Source organism: Drosophila montana, unplaced genomic scaffold, assembly GCF_035044405.1.
Source record: "Drosophila montana isolate Dmon_TW-CO22-7 unplaced genomic scaffold, ASM3504440v1 contig_329_1, whole genome shotgun sequence".
NCBI classification, from domain to species: domain Eukaryota; kingdom Metazoa; phylum Arthropoda; class Insecta; order Diptera; family Drosophilidae; genus Drosophila; species Drosophila montana.
This window is the reverse complement of record NW_026998183.1, coordinates 280,615-302,958: the sequence shown is the minus strand read 5'-3', so window position 1 is coordinate 302,958 and position 22,344 is coordinate 280,615. Positions and strand designations below refer to the sequence as shown.

Genomic DNA, 22,344 nt, shown 5'->3' with positions numbered 1-22,344 from the left:
ATCTTTGACCTCCATTTCCACCAAGGAGGAACGGATTTTTCGAAAAGTGTGAAACACCCCTCAAATGAATTTGAACAAAGATCTTTGAAAATAAGTTTGAGGCCGATCGGATGGTAAACAAAAAAGTTACATACAATCGTTTTTCGCGATTTTTCCACACTTGCGGGTGGAATTTCCCGAAACCCCGTCTTAACGTGCACCTACATCACATAAGCTACAGTGAAAATTTCAACTTCCTAGCTCTTACGGTTTGGGCTGTGCGTTGATCACCAATCAGTCAGTCAGTCAGTCAGTCAGTCAGGACAAACAGTTTTATATATAGAGATATCATTAAATGTGTATATTTAGAATTAAAATTTTTTTTCGTTTTCCGAATATGTATTTGCATGTAATAATATTTAAAAGGGTTTTCAATTTTTTTTTTGTTTTTGTATGTTTTTTTTTGATATTTGAATAAAAGAACATTGAATAAAGAACATAAATACTTTTTTTTTGTGTTTGTATGGCCATACTACAAAAATGATTATGTATTAAAAATTTTTAACCTATCCTTATGTACTTTTTGTTTTTTATTTTTAGTATCTGATATTCCTATATTATCTCTATCCTCTATACCAGTGACCTTATATGGTCCAATATAATTAAAATCTAGCTTATGACCTGTTTCATTTCTTAGTAAGACCTTATCTCCTATTGATATTCCTATGTCATTTACTTTTGAATCGTATAACTGTTTATTCTTTCTTTTATTATCTTCGATCATTACTCTTGCTCGTTTATATGCTACTTCTAATCTATATTTATTTTTTTTAGCATAGTCTTCTATATTGTATAATGCACCTATATTATTTACTGAATTAAAATAAGATGGCAAATTACTTTGTTTGCTGAAAACTAACTCATATGGACAGTAGTTATGTGCCATAGAGGGGGTCGTGTTGAAACAGTAAACAAAGTATTGGAGCCATACATCCCAATCAGTTTTATCAACTGATATATAAGAACGTATGTATTCGTTGAATGTTCTATGGCTTCGCTCTACTGTTCCCAAAGTCTGGTGGTGGTGTGCTGTTGAAGTTATGTTTTTGATACCAAGGTATTTACATAAATCTTCTATAACTGAATTTTTGTATTCTGTACCCCTGTCCTTAATGAACATCTTCATTGGACCGTATTTCAGAATAAAATCTTCAAATATAGCTTTAGCTACGACTTTTGCACTTTTGTTTGGAATAGGTATGGCAACTAGATATTTTGTTAAGTCACATATCAGTGTAATTGCATATTCGTTTCCATTTTCGGATTTTGGTAGTGGACCTATAGTGTCCACTATCATTCTGTCGAACGCATTTATCGGCGTTTCTGTAATGGTCAGAGTGTTTTTTTGTGTGTTTTGTGTTTTGTGTGTGTCGTTTTTTTCGACTTTTGGCATTTAGGACATCTACGTATATATTTGGTTATATGACGTGTTATATATTTCCAGAAGTAGTGTCTTTTTATTTTAGCTAGCGTTCTTGAAATGCCAGTATGACCTCCTTGTATTGGATCGTCATGAAATGTAGACAATATAGCTTCTTTTTCTTTTTCTTCTTTTATTAGGGTCACCGGGTTGAGTAGCGCTACTCTTAATGTTTTCAATATTTTATTGCCCATTTGTTTGAAATTATCAATTGAAACTTGTTCAAAGATATTTTCCCACGGTGCCACTTTGAGTTGGCTGATTTCATTTATACCGGCTTGCGTTTCAAGCCTTTGGAAGAACTGACCTAAGTCAAGAATTCCATTAGTATATAAATCGCTAACATCATGTCTTGCAGTAACTTTCTTCCCATGTTTAAAAAAACACTACTACTTTTCGTACATCGTCATTTTTTATGACTTCATATACGTTGGGCTTTGAAGCTTTTTCTATAGATTGCATAGGCAATTATATTTCTTTATTATCTCCTGTGCAGGATTTCTGTCTACTTTGGCGCCTGGTAGTGACTTTCAGGACTTTTATTTGTATGTCTTTTAATTCTTTTATTGTGATGCGTGATAATGCATCAGCAACGAAATTGTCTTTACCCTTAAGATATTCTACAGTAAAGTCATACTCTTCTAAGTCTTATCTCATTCTTGTTAATTTTGAACTTAGATTCTCCAATGAAAACAAATATGTCAATAATCTATGGTCTGTTTTGATTTTGAAATGTTGACCATATATATATGTTCGAAAATGCGTTATTGCCCAGTGTATTGCTGCCAACTCTTGTTCTGTTGTATTTTTATTGCTTTCTCCTTTTGTAAATGAACGAGAAGCATATGCTACGGGCAATTGTTTATCTCCATATGTTTGGGTTAAAACTGCCCCGCAGGCTAATTTACTGGCATCGGTCTGGGTATTTTAGTACAGTAGGTTTCATTAGAGCTTGTTTTAAGTAATCGAATGCATTTTGGCATTCAATTGTCCATTCGAAAGGGACATTCTTTTTACATAATCTGGTTATGTGCCGTGAATAGTCGGCGAAGTTTTTAATGAATCGTCTGTAGTAATTGCAGAATGCAACGAATCTTCTAGCGCTATCAGCGTCCGTAGGGACTGGGTATTTTTCAATGACATCATACTTTTTTGTCATCTGGCAGAATACCTTGATCAGTACATTTGTGACCTAGAAAAGTCACTTCATGCATGAAGAATGTGCATTTTTCTGGATGTAGTTTAAGGTTGTGTTTCCTACACATGTCAAAAACGTTTCTGAAGTTTTTGACCATGTGATTTTCAGAACAACCGATTACGATTAAGTCATCCATATACAAGAATGCTTGTGAAGGGTCTAATCCCGAAAATGCTATTGTCATCATCCTTTGAAAAGAATTTGGCGCTATTTTTTATCCATATGGTAATCGTGTGCAACGATAAGAGCCATTGCTCGTTGAAAAAGACGTAATATTTCTAGATTGTTCTTTTAGTTCTATTTGGTGGAAGCCGGACATTAAGTCCAAGCATGAAAAATATTTAGCTCTTCCTAATTGATCAAGAATATCATCTATTCTTGGTAACGGAAATTTGTCTGAGAGTAGTTTTTTATTTATTTGACGATAGTCTATAACTAATCGCCATCTCTTGGTATCGGATCCTGGTAATCCCTTTTTGGGAACGAGAAGTATTGGGCTGTTATATTCCGATACAGAGGGTTCTACAATTTGATCCAAGATGAGTTTTTTGACTTATTTATTTACTTCTTCTTTATGGGTATGAGGAATTCTGTAATTTTTTATGCACACTGGCTCAGTACCTTTAAGTCTCAATTCTTGTTTGTAAAAATTGTTAGTTGTTATTGTTATTCTTTTGGACTGTTTCATAGTCACTTAGCTTTTCTATTTTAATGTCGTTAAGATTTACTATTTTTATTGAATTTGTTGTATTTAAAATTCGGACAAATGTTTGTTGATTATTGGAAATAGTATTTCCAATAAATATTCCTCTTTCTATTTCTTGATTCGGAATGAAAATATTGTTTTCTGGCGAAACAATATTGATTTGACGACTACTTCAGATCGAGCTGGAATATTGTGGCATTATTATCACAAGTGTGAATTATTGGTAGTTTTATTGGATAATTTAAATTATTTGGCCGAAGTATTAGAGAATCACATGTTTGTGTGAAATCTAATTGGCAATTATATTTTTTAAAGAAAAATATACCAATAATGCCATCGCTAGGTATTAAAAAATCTTGTCCGACTATATGAAATTCGTGTGGAATGACATATTTTCCTATAGATAATTCTACGAATACTAAAGCTTTAGAAACTACTGAACCTTCACCAATTCCAGATATTTGGGTTGATATGTTTGAATTGATATTTTCAAATATATCAACATTTTCTTTTAATAGAGATATGTCTGCACTCGTATCTAGCAATAGCGTAAATGCTTTGCTTGTTTCTTCATTATTTATTTTAATAAAAATACTGAGATTTAGATTTACTGTGTGTACTTTTGTATTTCTTTGTGAATATCTTAAGGGGCTTGCTGGTTTTCCGTATTGGTTTGTGTAAATCGGACATTATTGTTGTGGCCTCGATTCGAGTTGCCACGGCCTCTAGAGTTTCCTCTATTTTGGCCTTGTGCCCTATTAAAGTTTTTGTTATAACTTTGGTTATTATTTCTGGAACCGTTGATCTGATAATTACCTCTGCCACGATAATTACCTCGGTTTCCTCTATTATTTCCATATTGTATTTGACGGAAGTACAATACTGAATTTGCCTGGCCTGTTGCTTCCGTACAACTTACGGCTAATGTCAAACTGTATTTGTTGGCTAGATCCCGGCTTAAACCATCACTGATATACGCACCTTCAAGAGCCTGGGTCAATTTTTCCACCTCTTGGGTGTATTGATTAGCTGTTTTGCTCTTTTTCTGCAAATTAGGAAGTTTTGCAGATATGACGTCTACAGATTCTCCTTTTACAGCTTTGGTTAGTTGATTTATAATGGCAAGAATTGTCTGCTCATTACTTATCATATTTCTAGCGTGGCCCTTCAGTTTAGTCTTTATTATGCTTACTGCAGTTAGTTCGTGAGTGCCTTTTAAGGAATCTATTAGATTCAATGCATCCAAGAAACTTTGTAGGTTTTCGGCCTTTCCATCGAACTCTGGTAAGAGTGACGAGGCTAATTTTAAAAACTCTACAACTGTCTGAGCCATGTTTACTAATTTTGTGTCTTCTACTTGGTCGTTTGTCAGGAGTGACTTATCAAATGTTACCGGCGTGTTTAATGCCGATGGTAAATAAAGCTGGAGATTGTACTTTTCGTTCAAGCTTACCAGGTTATCCCTTAGACGTTGTAAAATGTCTGAAGTTTGGACTCTGTGTAAGCTTGTGAGTTTATGCTGCCACTCCTCAAATAAACTCCTGATTTCATTGTATTCATATACCGAATCTCAGTGTGTTTAGTTATGGTTGGTTGCAAAACTGGTGCGCTCTTATTTAGGCACTTATATGATTTGTCGAAATTCGATCTATGCAGCTTTATTTTTTCTACTATTTGGGGCCAGTCCATGTGGACTTCCCCTAATTAAATATTTGTATTTAGGCAGCGGCTTAGACCTTGTCTAAGTCGTTGGCTCTACATATGTAACGAGTCCTCAGTGATTTTTTATGCAGAAAATAAATCTTCAGAAAGATGTTTGCTGAGGCTATTACAATGAGTATTGTTAGCAGTATGTTTGTTAACTGCACATGGGGAGTTGTGTCTACAACTTCAACCACGTTAACTACATTGGCAGTGTTATCATCTGCCTTTGATTGTTTTCCCCCCATATTCCTATATAATGACTCTTGCTTTTTGTTTTGAATACTACCTATGCAGACGTACAAAGACAATTGTTGTCTGCCCAAGAATCGGATGCTCGTCAATAATTGTTTTTATTTTGACGTAGGGAAGGTCGACAAGATTATTCCACAATCTATTTTAGAGCATGAATAGAGTGGACTTGTTACTGTGCCGGATTTTTCTATATATTCGGATTCGAACTCATATACTGATATGAATTCTCTATGCCTTTGCAAAATTTGTATGGCTCGGCATACGAAAGTCCGTATAGTCGTTGTATACTTTGTTAATTTTGTCTTCAATCATGACTAATTTATGTACATAATTGTTGAAACACCTAATGAGGCAAACGGAGCATTTATTTCTGTCATAGTTTTATTTATTTTTTTTAGTATTAAAAAAAATTTTTTTTTTGGAATTTTTGGAGTGGCCATACAAATACGAAATAGATGTATCTAATTTTTTTTTAATTTTTTTTTTTAATTTATATATAAGTTCATTGGGGATCTTATGCCAAATATATATGGGTTATTTTGAGATTCAAATTCGGTTTTACTTATTTTATTATCCTCATACATGGGATAATTAATGTTTTTACAGTATCCTACCTATCGGTTCGCATAGCTTTACGGGCTATGCTTCTAATCGGGCAGAAATGATTCTGCTCTCAATTTTACAAATTGTATATATTTATAATTTAAAATAATATTTGTATGTTCGCAGCATCTGCTGTTCGTCGCTGCATCAGCTGGGCGTCGCCGGATGTGGCACGCTGATGCTCCCTCGTTGGCGCAAGTGGCGGAGTGCCTCCCGCACTTATCTCGATGGCACAGCTTGTTGCGCTGACGGTACCGGTGCTGGTCTTCGCACAGGTTGTTGTTTGCCAGCTTTACTGGCTAGCGGGGCCGGTGCTGGTCTTCTTCCGTTGGCAAGTATACTTGCAATGGATGCTGTAGAGTGGTCCCTCGCAGTCTGCTGGGCATGTTTGTTTCATCTTTGGGATCTGAGACGGTGGTGGTGGTATTATTACTTGTTTCTTACATATATTACTGATGGAGCGGTGAGTTGCGTCAACGGAATTCTTTTTTATCAGGCTAGATTTTAAGAAATCTAATTCTGCTTGTAGCTTTTGGGCTGTTGCCCAAGTAGGTGGTGGTGATTTTGTGTATAATAGCCACTTAATGTGGGCTATTCTTTTATTTATTTTAGTTTTCTGACCACCGCTGTGTTTTCCCATTGGCGCACTCTACTCAGTCAGTAATTTGTATTTTTCCGGTCCACGATCCTCGTCATCTGCCTCCAGGCAGGGATTTATTTATCCTCTTTTCTTTGTGTTCGACTGCCTCCAGGCAGGGATTTATTTATCCTCTTTTCTTTGTGTTCGACTGCCTCCAGGCAGGGATTTATTTATCCTCTTGTTTTTCTACTGCCTCCAGGCAGGGAATCGTGGTCCTGTCACGGTCGCCATGTAATGATGATATCTTCCACTTGTATAGTATTGTAAGTGTTCCACTTATAAATGTTTCAAACTGATAGATAAAGGCACGTCAGTGCTGTTTTGCATTGTTCATAAGAATGATTTTATTCTGAGTCAATATAATCACTAACCAAAAAACATATAGACTGGACATGCCGTGTACAATAGGTGGTCTCCAAAAATTGGTTTGCATCTGGTCCAACGAGCGAGTAAGATATACATATGACATCTTTTGATCGCTCACACTACAGGAAACTCCTTTGACTTACTCTCTTCCATATGATTTGTGCGATAGAACGGCATCGCTGTTTTTTATCTCGCTCCCACTACAGGAAACTGCTTTGGCTTACTCTCTTCCATATAATTTGTGCGATAGAACGGCATCGCTGTTTATTTTTATCTCGCTCGCACTTACTCTCAGTGCTCTCAATGCTCTCTTTATGTCTAGGTACCGTTTAAATGTTTGTGTGTGCATGTGGCCGCACAAGCAAAAATGCCCACAAATTCAATTTTTGTCAAAAGTCGGTGGCATTTCTTCCCTTTTGAGGGGACGAGTAATATGAAATCATGAAAGGGTTTGCCAAGTCGATGCGAAATTCTTTCATTTTAGCTCGGTATTGCTGGAAAGGGTACCTAAGCGTTGGCATGTGTGCATTTTAAAGTTTTTGGACTTGCTATTCACGCATACTTGCGTATTTTGTATTTGAATAGAAGCATTTATGCGCATGTGTGCCTGTTGGTCCCTGCCTGCCTGTCCGATCCAAATTTGACAATATTTTGTGATTTCTGAATTTCGAGCTCTGCGCACACACAGACACAAATGTGTGTGAATGGGCAGATCATGGGCGCAAAAGAAAATATCATTTTTGGCCCGCGGTTGTCGCGCACCCTTCTTTTTATAATTTTGGGGTTGAATCGATGAAAAAATGTTGACCCCTCAATACCTGCAGATCCAATTCATATACATATGAAAAAGCTAAATATTTAAAGACAATAAAATTATGAATACTATAAATATATAATTGCTCTTATTTTGTATTTGGTATATTTGAATATTTTAAAGATTTTATTTTTTACACAATTTTCCTAAAACTAGTTAAGTGATCAGTCACTTGACCTACATATGCAGGTACAGGTGCTTGGCAAAATTTTACCCTTTCCACCCAACGGGCTGCTGCAGGGGTTCAAACCCAACATCATAAAAAGAAGGGTGCGTGACAACCGCAGGCCAAAAATGATATTTTCTTTTGCGCCCATGATCTGCCCATTCACACACATTTGTGTCTGTGTGTGTGTGTGCGCAGAGCTCGAAATTCAGAAATCACAAAATATTGTGAAATTTGGATCGGACAGGCAGGCAGGGACCAACAGGCACACATGCGCATAAATGCTTCTATTCAAATACAAAATACGCAAGTATGCGTGAATAGCAAGTCCAAAAACTTTAAAATGCACACATGCCAACGCTTAGGTACCCTTTCCAGCAATACCGAGCTAAAATGAAAGAATTTCGCATCGACTTGGCAAACCCTTTCATGATTTTATATTACTCGTCCCCTCAAAAGGGTAGAAATGCCACCGACTTTTGACAAAAATTGAATTTGTGGGCATTTTTGCTTGTGCGGCCACATGCACACACAAACATTTAAACGGTACCTAGACATAAAGAGAGCATTGAGAGCACTGAGAGTAAGTGCGAGCGAGATAAAAATAAACAGCGATGCCGTTCTATCGCACAAATTATATGGAAGAGAGTAAGCCAAAGCAGTTTCCTGTAGTGGGAGCGAGATAAAAAACAGCGATGCCGTTCTATCGCACAAATCATATGGAAGAGAGTAAGTCAAAGGAGTTTCCTGTAGTGTGAGCGATCAAAAGATGTCATATGTATATCTTACTCGCTCGTTGGACCAGATGCAAACCAATTTTTGGAGACCACCTATTGTACACGGCATGTCCAGTCTATATGTTTTTTGGTTAGTGATATAATGCACTAAGCCTATGGATACATGTATACCACTTACCAAATAACATATAGATGGGACATGCCGTACTAGAAATTTGGACACCAAAAAAAATATGCATCTGGTCCAACGAGCGAGTAAGATATACATATGATATCTTTTGATCGCTCACACTACAGGAAACTCCTTTGGCTTACTCACTTCCATATGATAAAAGAAAGAGCGAGATAAAAATAAACAGCGATTCCGTTCTATCGCACAAATCATATGGAAAGTTCGTTTTTTTTTGCGATGATTTATCGATAGAAATATCGGTGTTGTGAAAAATGTGAATGTGTTCATTATCATAAACAGCTGATATTGCAACGAAGGCAAGCGGTAACTTTAAATTATAATTTTAAATTTTAATATTCCCACAGTTCTGAATATTTAAAATTGGCCATATCCCGAAAAGAGTCCATTAAATGAAGCCCCTACTTCGGGGCCGTATTACTTGACTTGGAAGGAAATCTTTGCGGCGCATATGTAAATTAAAGCAAGTCGATCAGCTGCTTATGTAAAGAAGCGGCACTTTTGCAACTCGCATGTTACCGACAGCCGATGGAGCACCAATATGTGAAATTTGAAATTGTGACATTTCTTAAGCATAGTGGACAAAGGCTATAAGGCTATTAAAATTTTTGCCATGCCAGCATCTTCCCATTAATTTCAACATATCTGAGAGATGCTCCTATCCTACACTGTTCCATACAATATTTAGCCGATTATGTTTTGTATATCCGTAAACAATCGTCAAGCCATTTTAAAAGTTTATTTAAAATGTCTGACGAGCGTGCAAGTAAGTATTGAAGACAATATGATATATTTATATTTATTTAATTTTTGTGTCTATGGGTGTAAATTCCCACATATATGTATATGTATGTAAATGAAGATGTCAGAGCAGATTAAGCAATCCGGGTGCACTGGGGGATGGACTCACATCCAATCTAAATTGAATAACCTCACCCGGAAATTTGAGTAAGATTTTATGTTGCAGTGGAAAATAGATTAATTGAATATATTTCTGACAAGAAAAACAATACAATTGGACCGAGTAGAGGAGCTCCATATACATGGGTCCATAATAAATTGACCAAATATTAGGCTCGTTTAAGAGCTATGCTGCTGTCACGGTGGATAACCATGGTAAGTTGTAATAATAGTGTTTAATTATTTGGTTGGTATGCGTATTATATTTTGCATATTTTACCGAGTACCTTCAAATATACAACAGTTGCCAATTTTATTATTAATTCATATTTTTGGGGCTTTTTTTGACAACTATCAGTTGTAAATATGTTAGTTGTTCGAAGTTAGCAATGTGAACGCAGTTTCACATCTTCATTTCATTAGTTTCCCGAAAATATACTCAGTGTAAATTGACCATTACTTGCGACTGCAAGTATCCACATTAAAAATATTGGATTTAAGTCCATGATCTATAAAAACAGTAGTAGACGCTATCATGCACCCGATTTTTGAATGAACTAATAATTCAGTTCGCATAAGCATTCGTTGCACGTGACATTATTGGCAGCATCGATAGTTTGGGTAGTTTTTTTGCATTCTTTATTATCGGCCACGCCGATATCTTGTCAGAGTATCAGGGGTGAAGCCGCCACACAGCGTCTTCTTCTTCCAATTAATGGAAGAGTGGCAACGCCGGGCTTGCGATCCACGGTTCCGAAAGGGGAACGAAATGTTATTGTCCGCCCGATTCGGTCCTAAAGAGATTATAGGGAGAGCGGATCGCATGCACTAATGGCCTTGGCCTTCATTGGGGCCCGTTGACCCAAGAATGCAGCTGTGCATATGGGCAGCAACGGTGACCACCAAATGTATGCGTGTGCCGAAATTCGGCACCGATGATGTTGATGCCCAACAATTTATAGCAGTGGAGTTCGACTTGGTCAGCGGTTAACGGCAGGCGTGTTGTGCACAAACGCACCTTTGAGATAAATTTAAAGAACCCATAAATTAACATTATGTAATGCAAATAGAAATAGAACAGACATACCTGCAGCAGCCTGTTGGGCCGAAAGGGCCCAAGCACCTGGACCAGCATATGAAGGTCAAGTGACTGATCACTTAAATAATTTAAGGACCAGCGGAAATTTGTGAAAAAAATGAAATCTTTAAAATTTTCAAATATACCAAATACAAAAAAGGAGCGATTATATATTTATAGTATTAATAATTTTATTGGCTTTTTCATATATGATTTTGATCTGCAGGTAATAAGGGGTCAACATTCATTTAACCATTCAAACCCAAAATCTAGTGCCAGTAATGATATTTTCTTTTGCGCCCATGATCTGCCCATTCACACATTCGAAATTCAGAAATCACAAAATATTGTCAAATTTGCATCGGACAGGCTGGCAGGGACCAACAGGCACACATGCGCATAAATGCTTCTATTCATATACAAAATATGCAAGTATGCGTGAATAGCAAGTCCAAAAACTTTAAAATGCACACATGCCAACGCTTAGGTACCCTTTCCAACAATAACGAGCTAAAATGCAAGAATTTCGTTTTCATTATTTTCATTATTTCATATTACTGTCCATTCAAAAGGGAAGATATTTGAGAAAAATTTAATTTGTGGGCATTTTTGCTTGTGCGGACACACACACACAAACATTTAAACGGTACCTAGACATAAAGAGAGCATTGAGAGCACTGAGAGTAAGTGCAAGCGAGATAAAAATAAACAGCGATGCCGTTCTATCGCACAAATCATATGGAAGAGAGTAAGCCAAAGCTGTTTCCTGTAGTGTAAGCGATCAAAAGACATCATATGTATATCTTACTCGCTCGTTGGACCAGATGTACCGATATTTTTTGTGTCCACTTTGGTGACACGGCATGTCCCATCTATATGTTCTTTGGTTAGTGATTCAAGCGATGTATGTATCGATAGAATAAGGGAATTTATCGATGTCGGAAATAAGGCAACATCAATAAAAAGGAGGAAAGACGGCACTAATGTTTGAGCGGTTGAACTGAGTGGAAATTAAGAAAAATTGTAGCATAAAGATAAAATAAGAAAAGAGTACGAACTTTACAAATCAGGTGTGGGGTTTGCCCAGTAAATCAAATTGTAAATATAGAAAAGGTGGATAATTTGGTCGATGCGGCGGTTCCAAACTAACATGTTGAGAATGTGGCCTGTTAGCAGATTTCGAGACAAGCAACGCCGACAACGTGGCGCCGGCCTCCGATGAAATTCTGGTAAGAAACAAAATAGCAGAACAACCGTTATGTACAGCACAAAACTTGAACAACGCAAATGCAGACTAATTATGCGAAATAGCGGAAAACTATGTGACCGATGTGACTCGCACTGAGTCAGTGCAAAAAGATGCTTTGAGCATTAAAGATGTTGAAGCTTTGGTACGTGCTTCCTCTGGTGACGATAACTAACCTGTGTCAATTTGGACACGCGATTTCGAGGATATTATGGACCTCCACAAAGTAAACTTGATGAAACGATTTATTTATGCTAAACATCTGCTGGCCGGATCTGCCCAATTATATATGAACAATACTGGAATCTTAACTTGGAAGGACATGACAGAGGAGTTAATCCATATCTTTTAGGGTTAGGGTGAAAACTTGGGGCATTGGGAAGCAGATGGAGTTAAGAAAAAAGAAAAAAAAGAAGAAAGCACTCTTCAGTATTTCGTTGCGATGTGCAGCATAGCTGTGCAAGCAGAGTTGGCAACGAATGACGTCATTCAGTTCATTGTGAAGGGACTGCAATTATCTTGGCGCTAACAGGCGCTGCTGCATTTTTGATTTATTGTACATCGCTGGATGAACTGCTTGAAAAGCTCCTCAATCGATCAGTTTCGTGAAAAGCCAGCAGTTGCTGTTGCTAGTGCTGAAGGTAGCGGAAATACTAAGCCGAGGACATCTTTGGTTCAACAAGAAATAAGGTGCTTTAACTGCCGTCAGTTGGGGCATCGGATAACTGATTGTAAGCAGCCAAAAAGACCCGAGGGAGCCTGCTTCAAATGTTGGAGCACCGAGCATCAGTATCGTCAGTATCGACGACAGGGGGTTAATGGCTGCACAGTGATGCTACAAGAAGAATCCAAATCTGGAGAAAAATTAGAGGAGTGTACGACAATCGCTGTAACGCAGCTGTTTGATTTATGAGTAGCGCCTGGTGAGCAGAGATATTATATTCGTGCTTTTATTGATACCGGTAGTCCAGTAAGTTTCATTGATGAATCATAAGTTTCACAATCTTTAGTATTAAGACCATGCTTTGAAAAATATTATGGATTAGGAGGAAATATTATCCCAATAAAGGCCAGATTGATTTTATTTTATGTGGTAAGATCCAAAGTATTACCCAGCAACGTGTTATTCGGCCGTGATTTCTTGACAAAAATGAATATTAAATTAGTTTATCAAAATAAAATGAAAAACGCAAATGATAATAATCAATCTTTGTTCACCAATACTATTGATAATGGGAAAATAAATAATCTACCGTCTAACAAAATAACTTCAGACACCAGTCCATTGCAGCCGACGTGTAACAATGAAAGCGACAACATTAATGAATTTTGCGCAAATATTGATACTTAAATAAATGAAGAGTATAATGTCGGGCCAGGTTTTGGCAAGCAGGCAACTGACGAATATACTGTACTGATAGATCAAGATATTTGAGTAGCAAAAGTGACAATACCACACGTCAGAGACAGCAGATGACTATTAGATTAACTGATACAACACCATTTCATTGTACACCCAGACGTCTTATTATTAAAGAGAGATAGTGGCCGAAATTGTTGAGGACTTATTAAAAAAAAATATAATACGGCCTAGTGCGGCTCCATATGCATCTCCCATTGTTCTAGTAAAAAAGAAATCGGGAGAGATTCATATGTGTGTTGATTATAGAGACCGTAATTAACATACTGTTCGTGATATTTTATTTATTTATTTACTTATTCAATACTAGCGGGTATAACCCGGCCTTGCCCGTGGCACGTATGTTATAAAATCAATGTTCTCAAACAAATTCGAAATGATTTTGAAACTGATCGGACGGTAAACAAATAACTTTCTGTTTGTGATGGAGGCGTCGGATCAGTAAAAATAGTCGTCTTCAAATCAAACAATGATTTTTTTCTTTAAATTGTAGTAGTTTTTATTTCACTTGTGGCTGCATATAATGAACTTTACATTAGAAGTGATTTGCATTTTCTTGTGTCAAAACGGTTGAGGTGGAGTGGAGATTGTGGGGAGAGTTCTGAGCGTACTTTGGATCCTATTTGAGAGTGAGTCTCTCTCAGTGAGTGAGTCTGTCTCACTGAGTGACTCTCTTACACTGAGTGAGGGTCAGTCAATACTGTGTTCAGACTAGCAATGAACTGGCATGAACATTCTCCCCCCCCCTGGCAATATGCAGATTGCAAGGATTCCTATTGCGTGCATGTGCCAGAGAGTATCCATCCAAACTTAGTATTTTGAGCCATCGGCAGACCGCCTTGGCGCCGAGTACCAAAGGTACTGGAGATGGACGGAACCAGTCGTTGTCCGCCAAAGCGACGTTGCTAAACGGGTCCTTCATGTGCGCTCTGATAGCTCGGGCTGGAGTTATGCAGCTGAGTTGCGGGTCAGCCATTAAGACCACCTCTCGAGACATCTGAGTTGTCTTGGAGCGTAGCACGGCTGTGCACGCTCCTTCTGCGCCAATGCGTGTGACGGAAAGGCCATAGGCCCTTGCCACGGTTGCATTAATGCGGCTTACTGAACAACATGGATCGATCAGAGCCCGAGTCACAAGGGTCTTTTTCCCGGTGTCGAGCAGCACTATGGCGGGGGGCAGTATACTGACCCCCTTGTGCTGGAGAAGGGACGTAAGCGACGTCCGTATAATAGCACGTCTCGGGCTTGGGGGTGATGTGCCGCTGGAGGGCGAGGAGCCAGAAGCTCTTCTTGTGGGCCTGTTGTCTGACCGAGAGGGTCGAGCGCTGCGGGGATCACGCATGTGGAGTAAGGTGTGGTGGTCCTTTTTGCAAATTTTGCACTTGGCTCCACTGCGACATGATTCCCCTGAATGCTGATGAGCCAGGCAGTTGGAGCAATATTTGTTAATCAAAACGGCTCGGAGACGCTTCTCGGGCGTGAGCTTCAAGAAGCGCTGGCACTTGCGTAGCGCATGGATGCCTCTACACACCCGGCATCTAAAACAGTCCGTTCCTTGGCGTTGATTGGATGCCTTCGCTGACGGTGCCATGCTGGTTCTCTGCAGAGGTGTGAACTGGAGAATAAGATGTAGGAAAGGTGTTATTATATGATGGTTTTGTTTTGAAAGAGGGATTAGTTGCCTTTAAGGATTAGTCGGTGGTGTTATTTGCCTCAGTAGGAAGAAGGACCAATTTGGCTATTGGCCTTCGGATGACACAACGAGCGGTAAGCACGTCCACTACGCGGACCTTATCATCTGTGCCTGGGCAAGCCAGCTGGACTCGGCCACGGCGCCATTCATTTATTGGTAGGTTATCTTCCTTGATAATCACCATATCACCGACTTGGAGGTCCCTTGTAGGGGACTGCCATTTGTTTCGCTTATGGAGCTCTTTTAAAAATTCTTTTTTATCAGGCTAGATTTTAAGAAATCTAATTCTGCTTGTAGCTTTTGGGCTGTTGCCCAAGTAGGTGGTGGTGATTTTGTGTATAATAGCCACTTAATGTGGGCTATTCTTTTATTTATTTTAGTTTTCTGACCACCGCTGTGTTTTCCCATTGGCGCACTCTACTCAGTCAGTAATTTGTATTTTTCCGGTCCACGATCCTCGTCATCTGCCTCCAGGCAGGGATTTATTTATCCTCTTTTCTTTGTGTTCGACTGCCTCCAGGCAGGGATTTATTTATCCTCTTTTCTTTGTGTTCGACTGCCTCCAGGCAGGGATTTATTTATCCTCTTGTTTTTCTACTGCCTCCAGGCAGGGAATCGTGGTCCTGTCACGGTCGCCATGTAATGATGATATCTTCCACTTGTATAGTATTGTAAGTGTTCCACTTATAAATGTTTCAAACTGATAGATAAAGGCACGTCAGTGCTGTTTTGCATTGTTCATAAGAATGATTTTATTCTGAGTCAATATAATCACTAACCAAAAAACATATAGACTGGACATGCCGTGTACAATAGGTGGTCTCCAAAAATTGGTTTGCATGTGGTCCAACGAGCGAGTAAGATATACATATGACATCTTTTGATCGCTCACACTACAGGAAACTCCTTTGACTTACTCTCTTCCATATGATTTGTGCGATAGAACGGCATCGCTGTTTTTTATCTCGCTCCCACTACAGGAAACTGCTTTGGCTTACTCTCTTCCATATAATTTGTGCGATAGAACGGCATCGCTGTTTATTTTTATCTCGCTCGCACTTACTCTCAGTGCTCTCAATGCTCTCTTTATGTCTAGGTACCGTTTAAATGTTTGTGTGTGCATGTGGCCGCACAAGCAAAAATGCCCACAAATTCAATTTTTGTCAAAAGTCGGTGGCATTTCTTCCCTTTTGAGGGGACGAGTAATATGAAATCATGAAAGGGTTTGCCAAGTCGATGCGAAATTCTTTCATTTTAGCTCGGTATTGCTGGAAAGGGTACCTAAGCGTTGGCATGTGTGCATTTTAAAGTTTTTGGACTTGCTATTCACGCATACTTGCGTATTTTGTATTTGAATAGAAGCATTTATGCGCATGTGTGCCTGTTGGTCCCTGCCTGCCTGTCCGATCCAAATTTGACAATATTTTGTGATTTCTGAATTTCGAGCTCTGCGCACACACACACACAGACACAAATGTGTGTGAATGGGCAGATCATGGGCGCAAAAGAAAATATCATTTTTGGCCTGCGGTTGTCACGCACCCTTCTTTTTATGATGTTGGGTTTGAACCCCTGCAGCAGCCCGTTGGGTGGAAAGGGTAAAATTTTGCCAAGCACCTGTACCTGCATATGTAGGTCAAGTGACTGATCACTTAACTAGTTTTAGGAAAATTGTGTAAAAAATAAAATCTTTAAAATATTCAAATATACCAAATACAAAATAAGAGCAATTATATATTTATAGTATTCATAATTTTATTGTCTTTAAATATTTAGCTTTTTCATATGTATATGAATTGGATCTGCAGGTATTGAGGGGTCAACATTTTTTCATCGATTCAACCCCAAAATTAAAAAAAGAAGGGTGCGCGACAACCGCGGGCCAAAAATGATATTTTCTTTTGCGCCCATGATCTGCCCATTCACACACATTTGTGTCTGTGTGTGTGTGTGCGCAGAGCTCGAAATTCAGAAATCACAAAATATTGTGAAATTTGGATCGGACAGGCAGGCAGGGACCAACAGGCACACATGCGCATAAATGCTTCTATTCAAATACAAAATACGCAAGTATGCGTGAATAGCAAGTCCAAAAACTTTAAAATGCACACATGCCAACGCTTAGGTACCCTTTCCAGCAATACCGAGCTAAAATGAAAGAATTTCGCATCGACTTGGCAAACCCTTTCATGATTTCATATTACTCGTCCCCTCAAAAGGGAAGAAATGCCACCGACTTTTGACAAAAATTGAATTTGTGGGCATTTTTGCTTGTGCGGCCACATGCACACACAAACATTTAAACGGTACCTAGACATAAAGAGAGCATTGAGAGCACTGAGAGTAAGTGCGAGCGAGATAAAAATAAACAGCGATGCCGTTCTATCGCACAAATTATATGGAAGAGAGTAAGCCAAAGCAGTTTCCTGTAGTGGGAGCGAGATAAAAAACAGCGATGCCGTTCTATCGCACAAATCATATGGAAGAGAGTAAGTCAAAGGAGTTTCCTGTAGTGTGAGCGATCAAAAGATGTCATATGTATATCTTACTCGCTCGTTGGACCACATGCAAACCAATTTTTGGAGACCACCTATTGTACACGGCATGTCCAGTCTATATGTTTTTTGGTTAGTGATATAATGCACTAAGCCTATGGATACATGTATACCACTTACCAAATAACATATAGATGGGACATGCCGTACTAGAAATTTGGTCACCAAAAAAAATATGCATCTGGTCCAACGAGCGAGTAAGATATACATATGATATCTTTTGATCGCTCACACTACAGGAAACTCCTTTGGCTTACTCACTTCCATATGATAAAAGAAAGAGCGAGATAAAAATAAACAGCGATTCCGTTCTATCGCACAAATCATATGGAAAGTTCGTTTTTTTTTGCGATGATTTATCGATAGAAATATCGGTGTTGTGAAAAATGTGAATGTGTTCATTATCATAAACAGCTGATATTGCAACGAAGGCAAGCGGTAACTTTAAATTATAATTTTAAATTTTAATATTCCCACAGTTCTGAATATTTAAAATTGGCCATATCCCGAAAAGAGTCCATTAAATGAAGCCCCTACTTCGGGGCCGTATTACTTGACTTGGAAGGAAATCTTTGCGGCGCATATGTAAATTAAAGCAAGTCGATCAGCTGCTTATGTAAAGAAGCGGCACTTTTGCAACTCGCATGTTACCGACAGCCGATGGAGCACCAATATGTGAAATTTGAAAATGTGACATTTCTTAAGCATAGTGGACAAAGGCTATAAGGCTATTAAAATTTTTGCCATGCCAGCATCTTCCCATTAATTTCAACATATCTGAGAGATGCTCCTATCCTACACTGTTCCATACAATATTTAGCCGATTATGTTTTGTATATCCGTAAACAATCGTCAAGCCATTTTAAAAGTTTATTTAAAATGTCTGACGAGCGTGCAAGTAAGTATTGAAGACAATATGATATATTTATATTTATTTAATTTTTGTGTCTATGGGTGTAAATTCCCACATATATGTATATGTATGTAAATGAAGATGTCAGAGCAGATTAAGCAATCCGGGTGCACTGGGGGATGGACTCACATCCAATCTAAATTGAATAACCTCACCCGGAAATTTGAGTAAGATTTTATGTTGCAGTGGAAAATAGATTAATTGAATATATTTCTGACAAGAAAAACAATACAATTGGACCGAGTAGAGGAGCTCCATATACATGGGTCCATAATAAATTGACCAAATATTAGGCTCGTTTAAGAGCTATGCTGCTGTCACGGTGGATAACCATGGTAAGTTGTAATAATAGTGTTTAATTATTTAGTTGGTATGCGTATTATATTTTGCATATTTTACCGAGTACCTTCAAATATACAACAGTTGCCAATTTTATTATTAATTCATATTTTTGGGGCTTTTTTTGACAACTATCAGTTGTAAATATGTTAGTTGTTCGAAGTTAGCAATGTGAACGCAGTTTCACATCTTCATTTCATTAGTTTCCCGAAAATATACTCAGTGTAAATTGACCATTACTTGCGACTGCAAGTATCCACATTAAAAATATTGGATTTAAGTCCATGATCTATAAAAACAGTAGTAGACGCTATCATGCACCCGATTTTTGAATGAACTAATAATTCAGTTCGCATAAGCATTCGTTGCACGTGACATTATTGGCAGCATCGATAGTTTGGGTAGTTTTTTTGCATTCTTTATTATCGGCCACGCCGATATCTTGTCAGAGTATCAGGGGTGAAGCCGCCACACAGCGTCTTCTTCTTCCAATTAATGGAAGAGTGGCAACGCCGGGCTTGCGATCCACGGTTCCGAAAGGGGAACGAAATGTTATTGTCCGCCCGATTCGGTCCTAAAGAGATTATAGGGAGAGCGGATCGCATGCACTAATGGCCTTGGCCTTCATTGGGGCCCGTTGACCCAAGAATGCAGCTGTGCATATGGGCAGCAACGGTGACCACCAAATGTATGCGTGTGCCGAAATTCGGCACCGATGATGTTGATGCCCAACAATTTATAGCAGTGGAGTTCGACTTGGTCAGCGGTTAACGGCAGGCGTGTTGTGCACAAACGCAGCTTTGAGATAAATTTAAAGAACCCATAAATTAACATTATGTAATGCAAATAGAAATAGAACAGACATACCTGCAGCAGCCTGTTGGGCCGAAAGGGCCCAAGCACCTGGACCAGCATATGAAGGTCAAGTGACTGATCACTTAAATAATTTAAGGACCAGCGGAAATTTGTGAAAAAAATGAAATCTTTAAAATTTTCAAATATACCAAATACAAAAAAGGAGCGATTATATATTTATAGTATTAATAATTTTATTGGCTTTTTCATATATGATTTTGATCTGCAGGTAATAAGGGGTCAACATTCATTTAACCATTCAAACCCAAAATCTAGTGCCAGTAATGATATTTTCTTTTGCGCCCATGATCTGCCCATTCACACATTCGAAATTCAGAAATCACAAAATATTGTCAAATTTGCATCGGACAGGCTGGCAGGGACCAACAGGCACACATGCGCATAAATGCTTCTATTCATATACAAAATATGCAAGTATGCGTGAATAGCAAGTCCAAAAACTTTAAAATGCACACATGCCAACGCTTAGGTACCCTTTCCAACAATAACGAGCTAAAATGCAAGAATTTCGTTTTCATTATTTTCATTATTTCATATTACTGTCCATTCAAAAGGGAAGATATTTGAGAAAAATTTAATTTGTGGGCATTTTTGCTTGTGCGGACACACACACACAAACATTTAAACGGTACCTAGACATAAAGAGAGCATTGAGAGCACTGAGAGTAAGTGCAAGCGAGATAAAAATAAACAGCGATGCCGTTCTATCGCACAAATCATATGGAAGAGAGTAAGCCAAAGCTGTTTCCTGTAGTGTAAGCGATCAAAAGACATCATATGTATATCTTACTCGCTCGTTGGACCAGATGTACCGATATTTTTTGTGTCCACTTTGGTGACACGGCATGTCCCATCTATATGTTCTTTGGTTAGTGATTCAAGCGATGTATGTATCGATAGAATAAGGGAATTTATCGATGTCGGAAATAAGGCAACATCAATAAAAAGGAGGAAAGACGGCACTAATGTTTGAGCGGTTGAACTGAGTGGAAATTAAGAAAAATTGTAGCATAAAGATAAAATAAGAAAAGAGTACGAACTTTACAAATCAGGTGTGGGGTTTGCCCAGTAAATCAAATTGTAAATATAGAAAAGGTGGATAATTTGGTCGATGCGGCGGTTCCAAACTAACATGTTGAGAATGTGGCCTGTTAGCAGATTTCGAGACAAGCAACGCCGACAACGTGGCGCCGGCCTCCGATGAAATTCTGGTAAGAAACAAAATAGCAGAACAACCGTTATGTACAGCACAAAACTTGAACAACGCAAATGCAGACTAATTATGCGAAATAGCGGAAAACTATGTGACCGATGTGACTCGCACTGAGTCAGTGCAAAAAGATGCTTTGAGCATTAAAGATGTTGAAGCTTTGGTACGTGCTTCCTCTGGTGACGATAACTAACCTGTGTCAATTTGGACACGCGATTTCGAGGATATTATGGACCTCCACAAAGTAAACTTGATGAAACGATTTATTTATGCTAAACATCTGCTGGCCGGATCTGCCCAATTATATATGAACAATACTGGAATCTTAACTTGGAAGGACATGACAGAGGAGTTAATCCATATCTTTTAGGGTTAGGGTGAAAACTTGGGGCATTGGGAAGCAGATGGAGTTAAGAAAAAAGAAAAAAAAGAAGAAAGCACTCTTCAGTATTTCGTTGCGATGTGCAGCATAGCTGTGCAAGCAGAGTTGGCAACGAATGACGTCATTCAGTTCATTGTGAAGGGACTGCAATTATCTTGGCGCTAACAGGCGCTGCTGCATTTTTGATTTATTGTACATCGCTGGATGAACTGCTTGAAAAGCTCCTCAATCGATCAGTTTCGTGAAAAGCCAGCAGTTGCTGTTGCTAGTGCTGAAGGTAGCGGAAATACTAAGCCGAGGACATCTTTGGTTCAACAAGAAATAAGGTGCTTTAACTGCCGTCAGTTGGGGCATCGGATAACTGATTGTAAGCAGCCAAAAAGACCCGAGGGAGCCTGCTTCAAATGTTGGAGCACCGAGCATCAGTATCGTCAGTATCGACGACAGGGGGTTAATGGCTGCACAGTGATGCTACAAGAAGAATCCAAATCTGGAGAAAAATTAGAGGAGTGTACGACAATCGCTGTAACGCAGCTGTTTGATTTATGAGTAGCGCCTGGTGAGCAGAGATATTATATTCGTGCTTTTATTGATACCGGTAGTCCAGTAAGTTTCATTGATGAATCATAAGTTTCACAATCTTTAGTATTAAGACCATGCTTTGAAAAATATTATGGATTAGGAGGAAATATTATCCCAATAAAGGCCAGATTGATTTTATTTTATGTGGTAAGATCCAAAGTATTACCCAGCAACGTGTTATTCGGCCGTGATTTCTTGACAAAAATGAATATTAAATTAGTTTATCAAAATAAAATGAAAAAAACGCAAATGATAATAATCAATCTTTGTTCACCAATACTATTGATAATGGGAAAATAAATAATCTACCGTCTA

General features: G+C 38.4%; 2 protein-coding genes across 2 annotated transcripts in view; both read left to right on the top strand.

Moving 5' to 3' along the window:
* 5PtaseI (inositol polyphosphate-5-phosphatase A) overlaps positions 1-9,203 on the top strand; it is a 31,418-nt gene extending 22,215 nt beyond the window's left edge. The window contains exon 8 of the mRNA XM_064690910.1: positions 9,183-9,203. Coding sequence (XP_064546980.1) covers positions 9,183-9,188 — 6 coding nt within the window. The 3' untranslated portion in view covers positions 9,189-9,203. The remainder of the gene's footprint in view (positions 1-9,182) is intronic.
* Positions 9,204-9,335: 132 nt separating this feature from the next.
* The window catches only part of LOC135434357 (uncharacterized), an 86,480-nt gene continuing 73,471 nt past the window's right edge, over positions 9,336-22,344 (top strand). The window contains exons 1-6 of the mRNA XM_064690913.1: positions 9,336-9,601; positions 9,698-9,783; positions 9,838-9,951; positions 18,207-18,625; positions 18,722-18,807; positions 18,862-18,975. The gene's annotated coding sequence lies outside the window, so the exon portion shown is untranslated. The remainder of the gene's footprint in view (positions 9,602-9,697; positions 9,784-9,837; positions 9,952-18,206; positions 18,626-18,721; positions 18,808-18,861; positions 18,976-22,344) is intronic.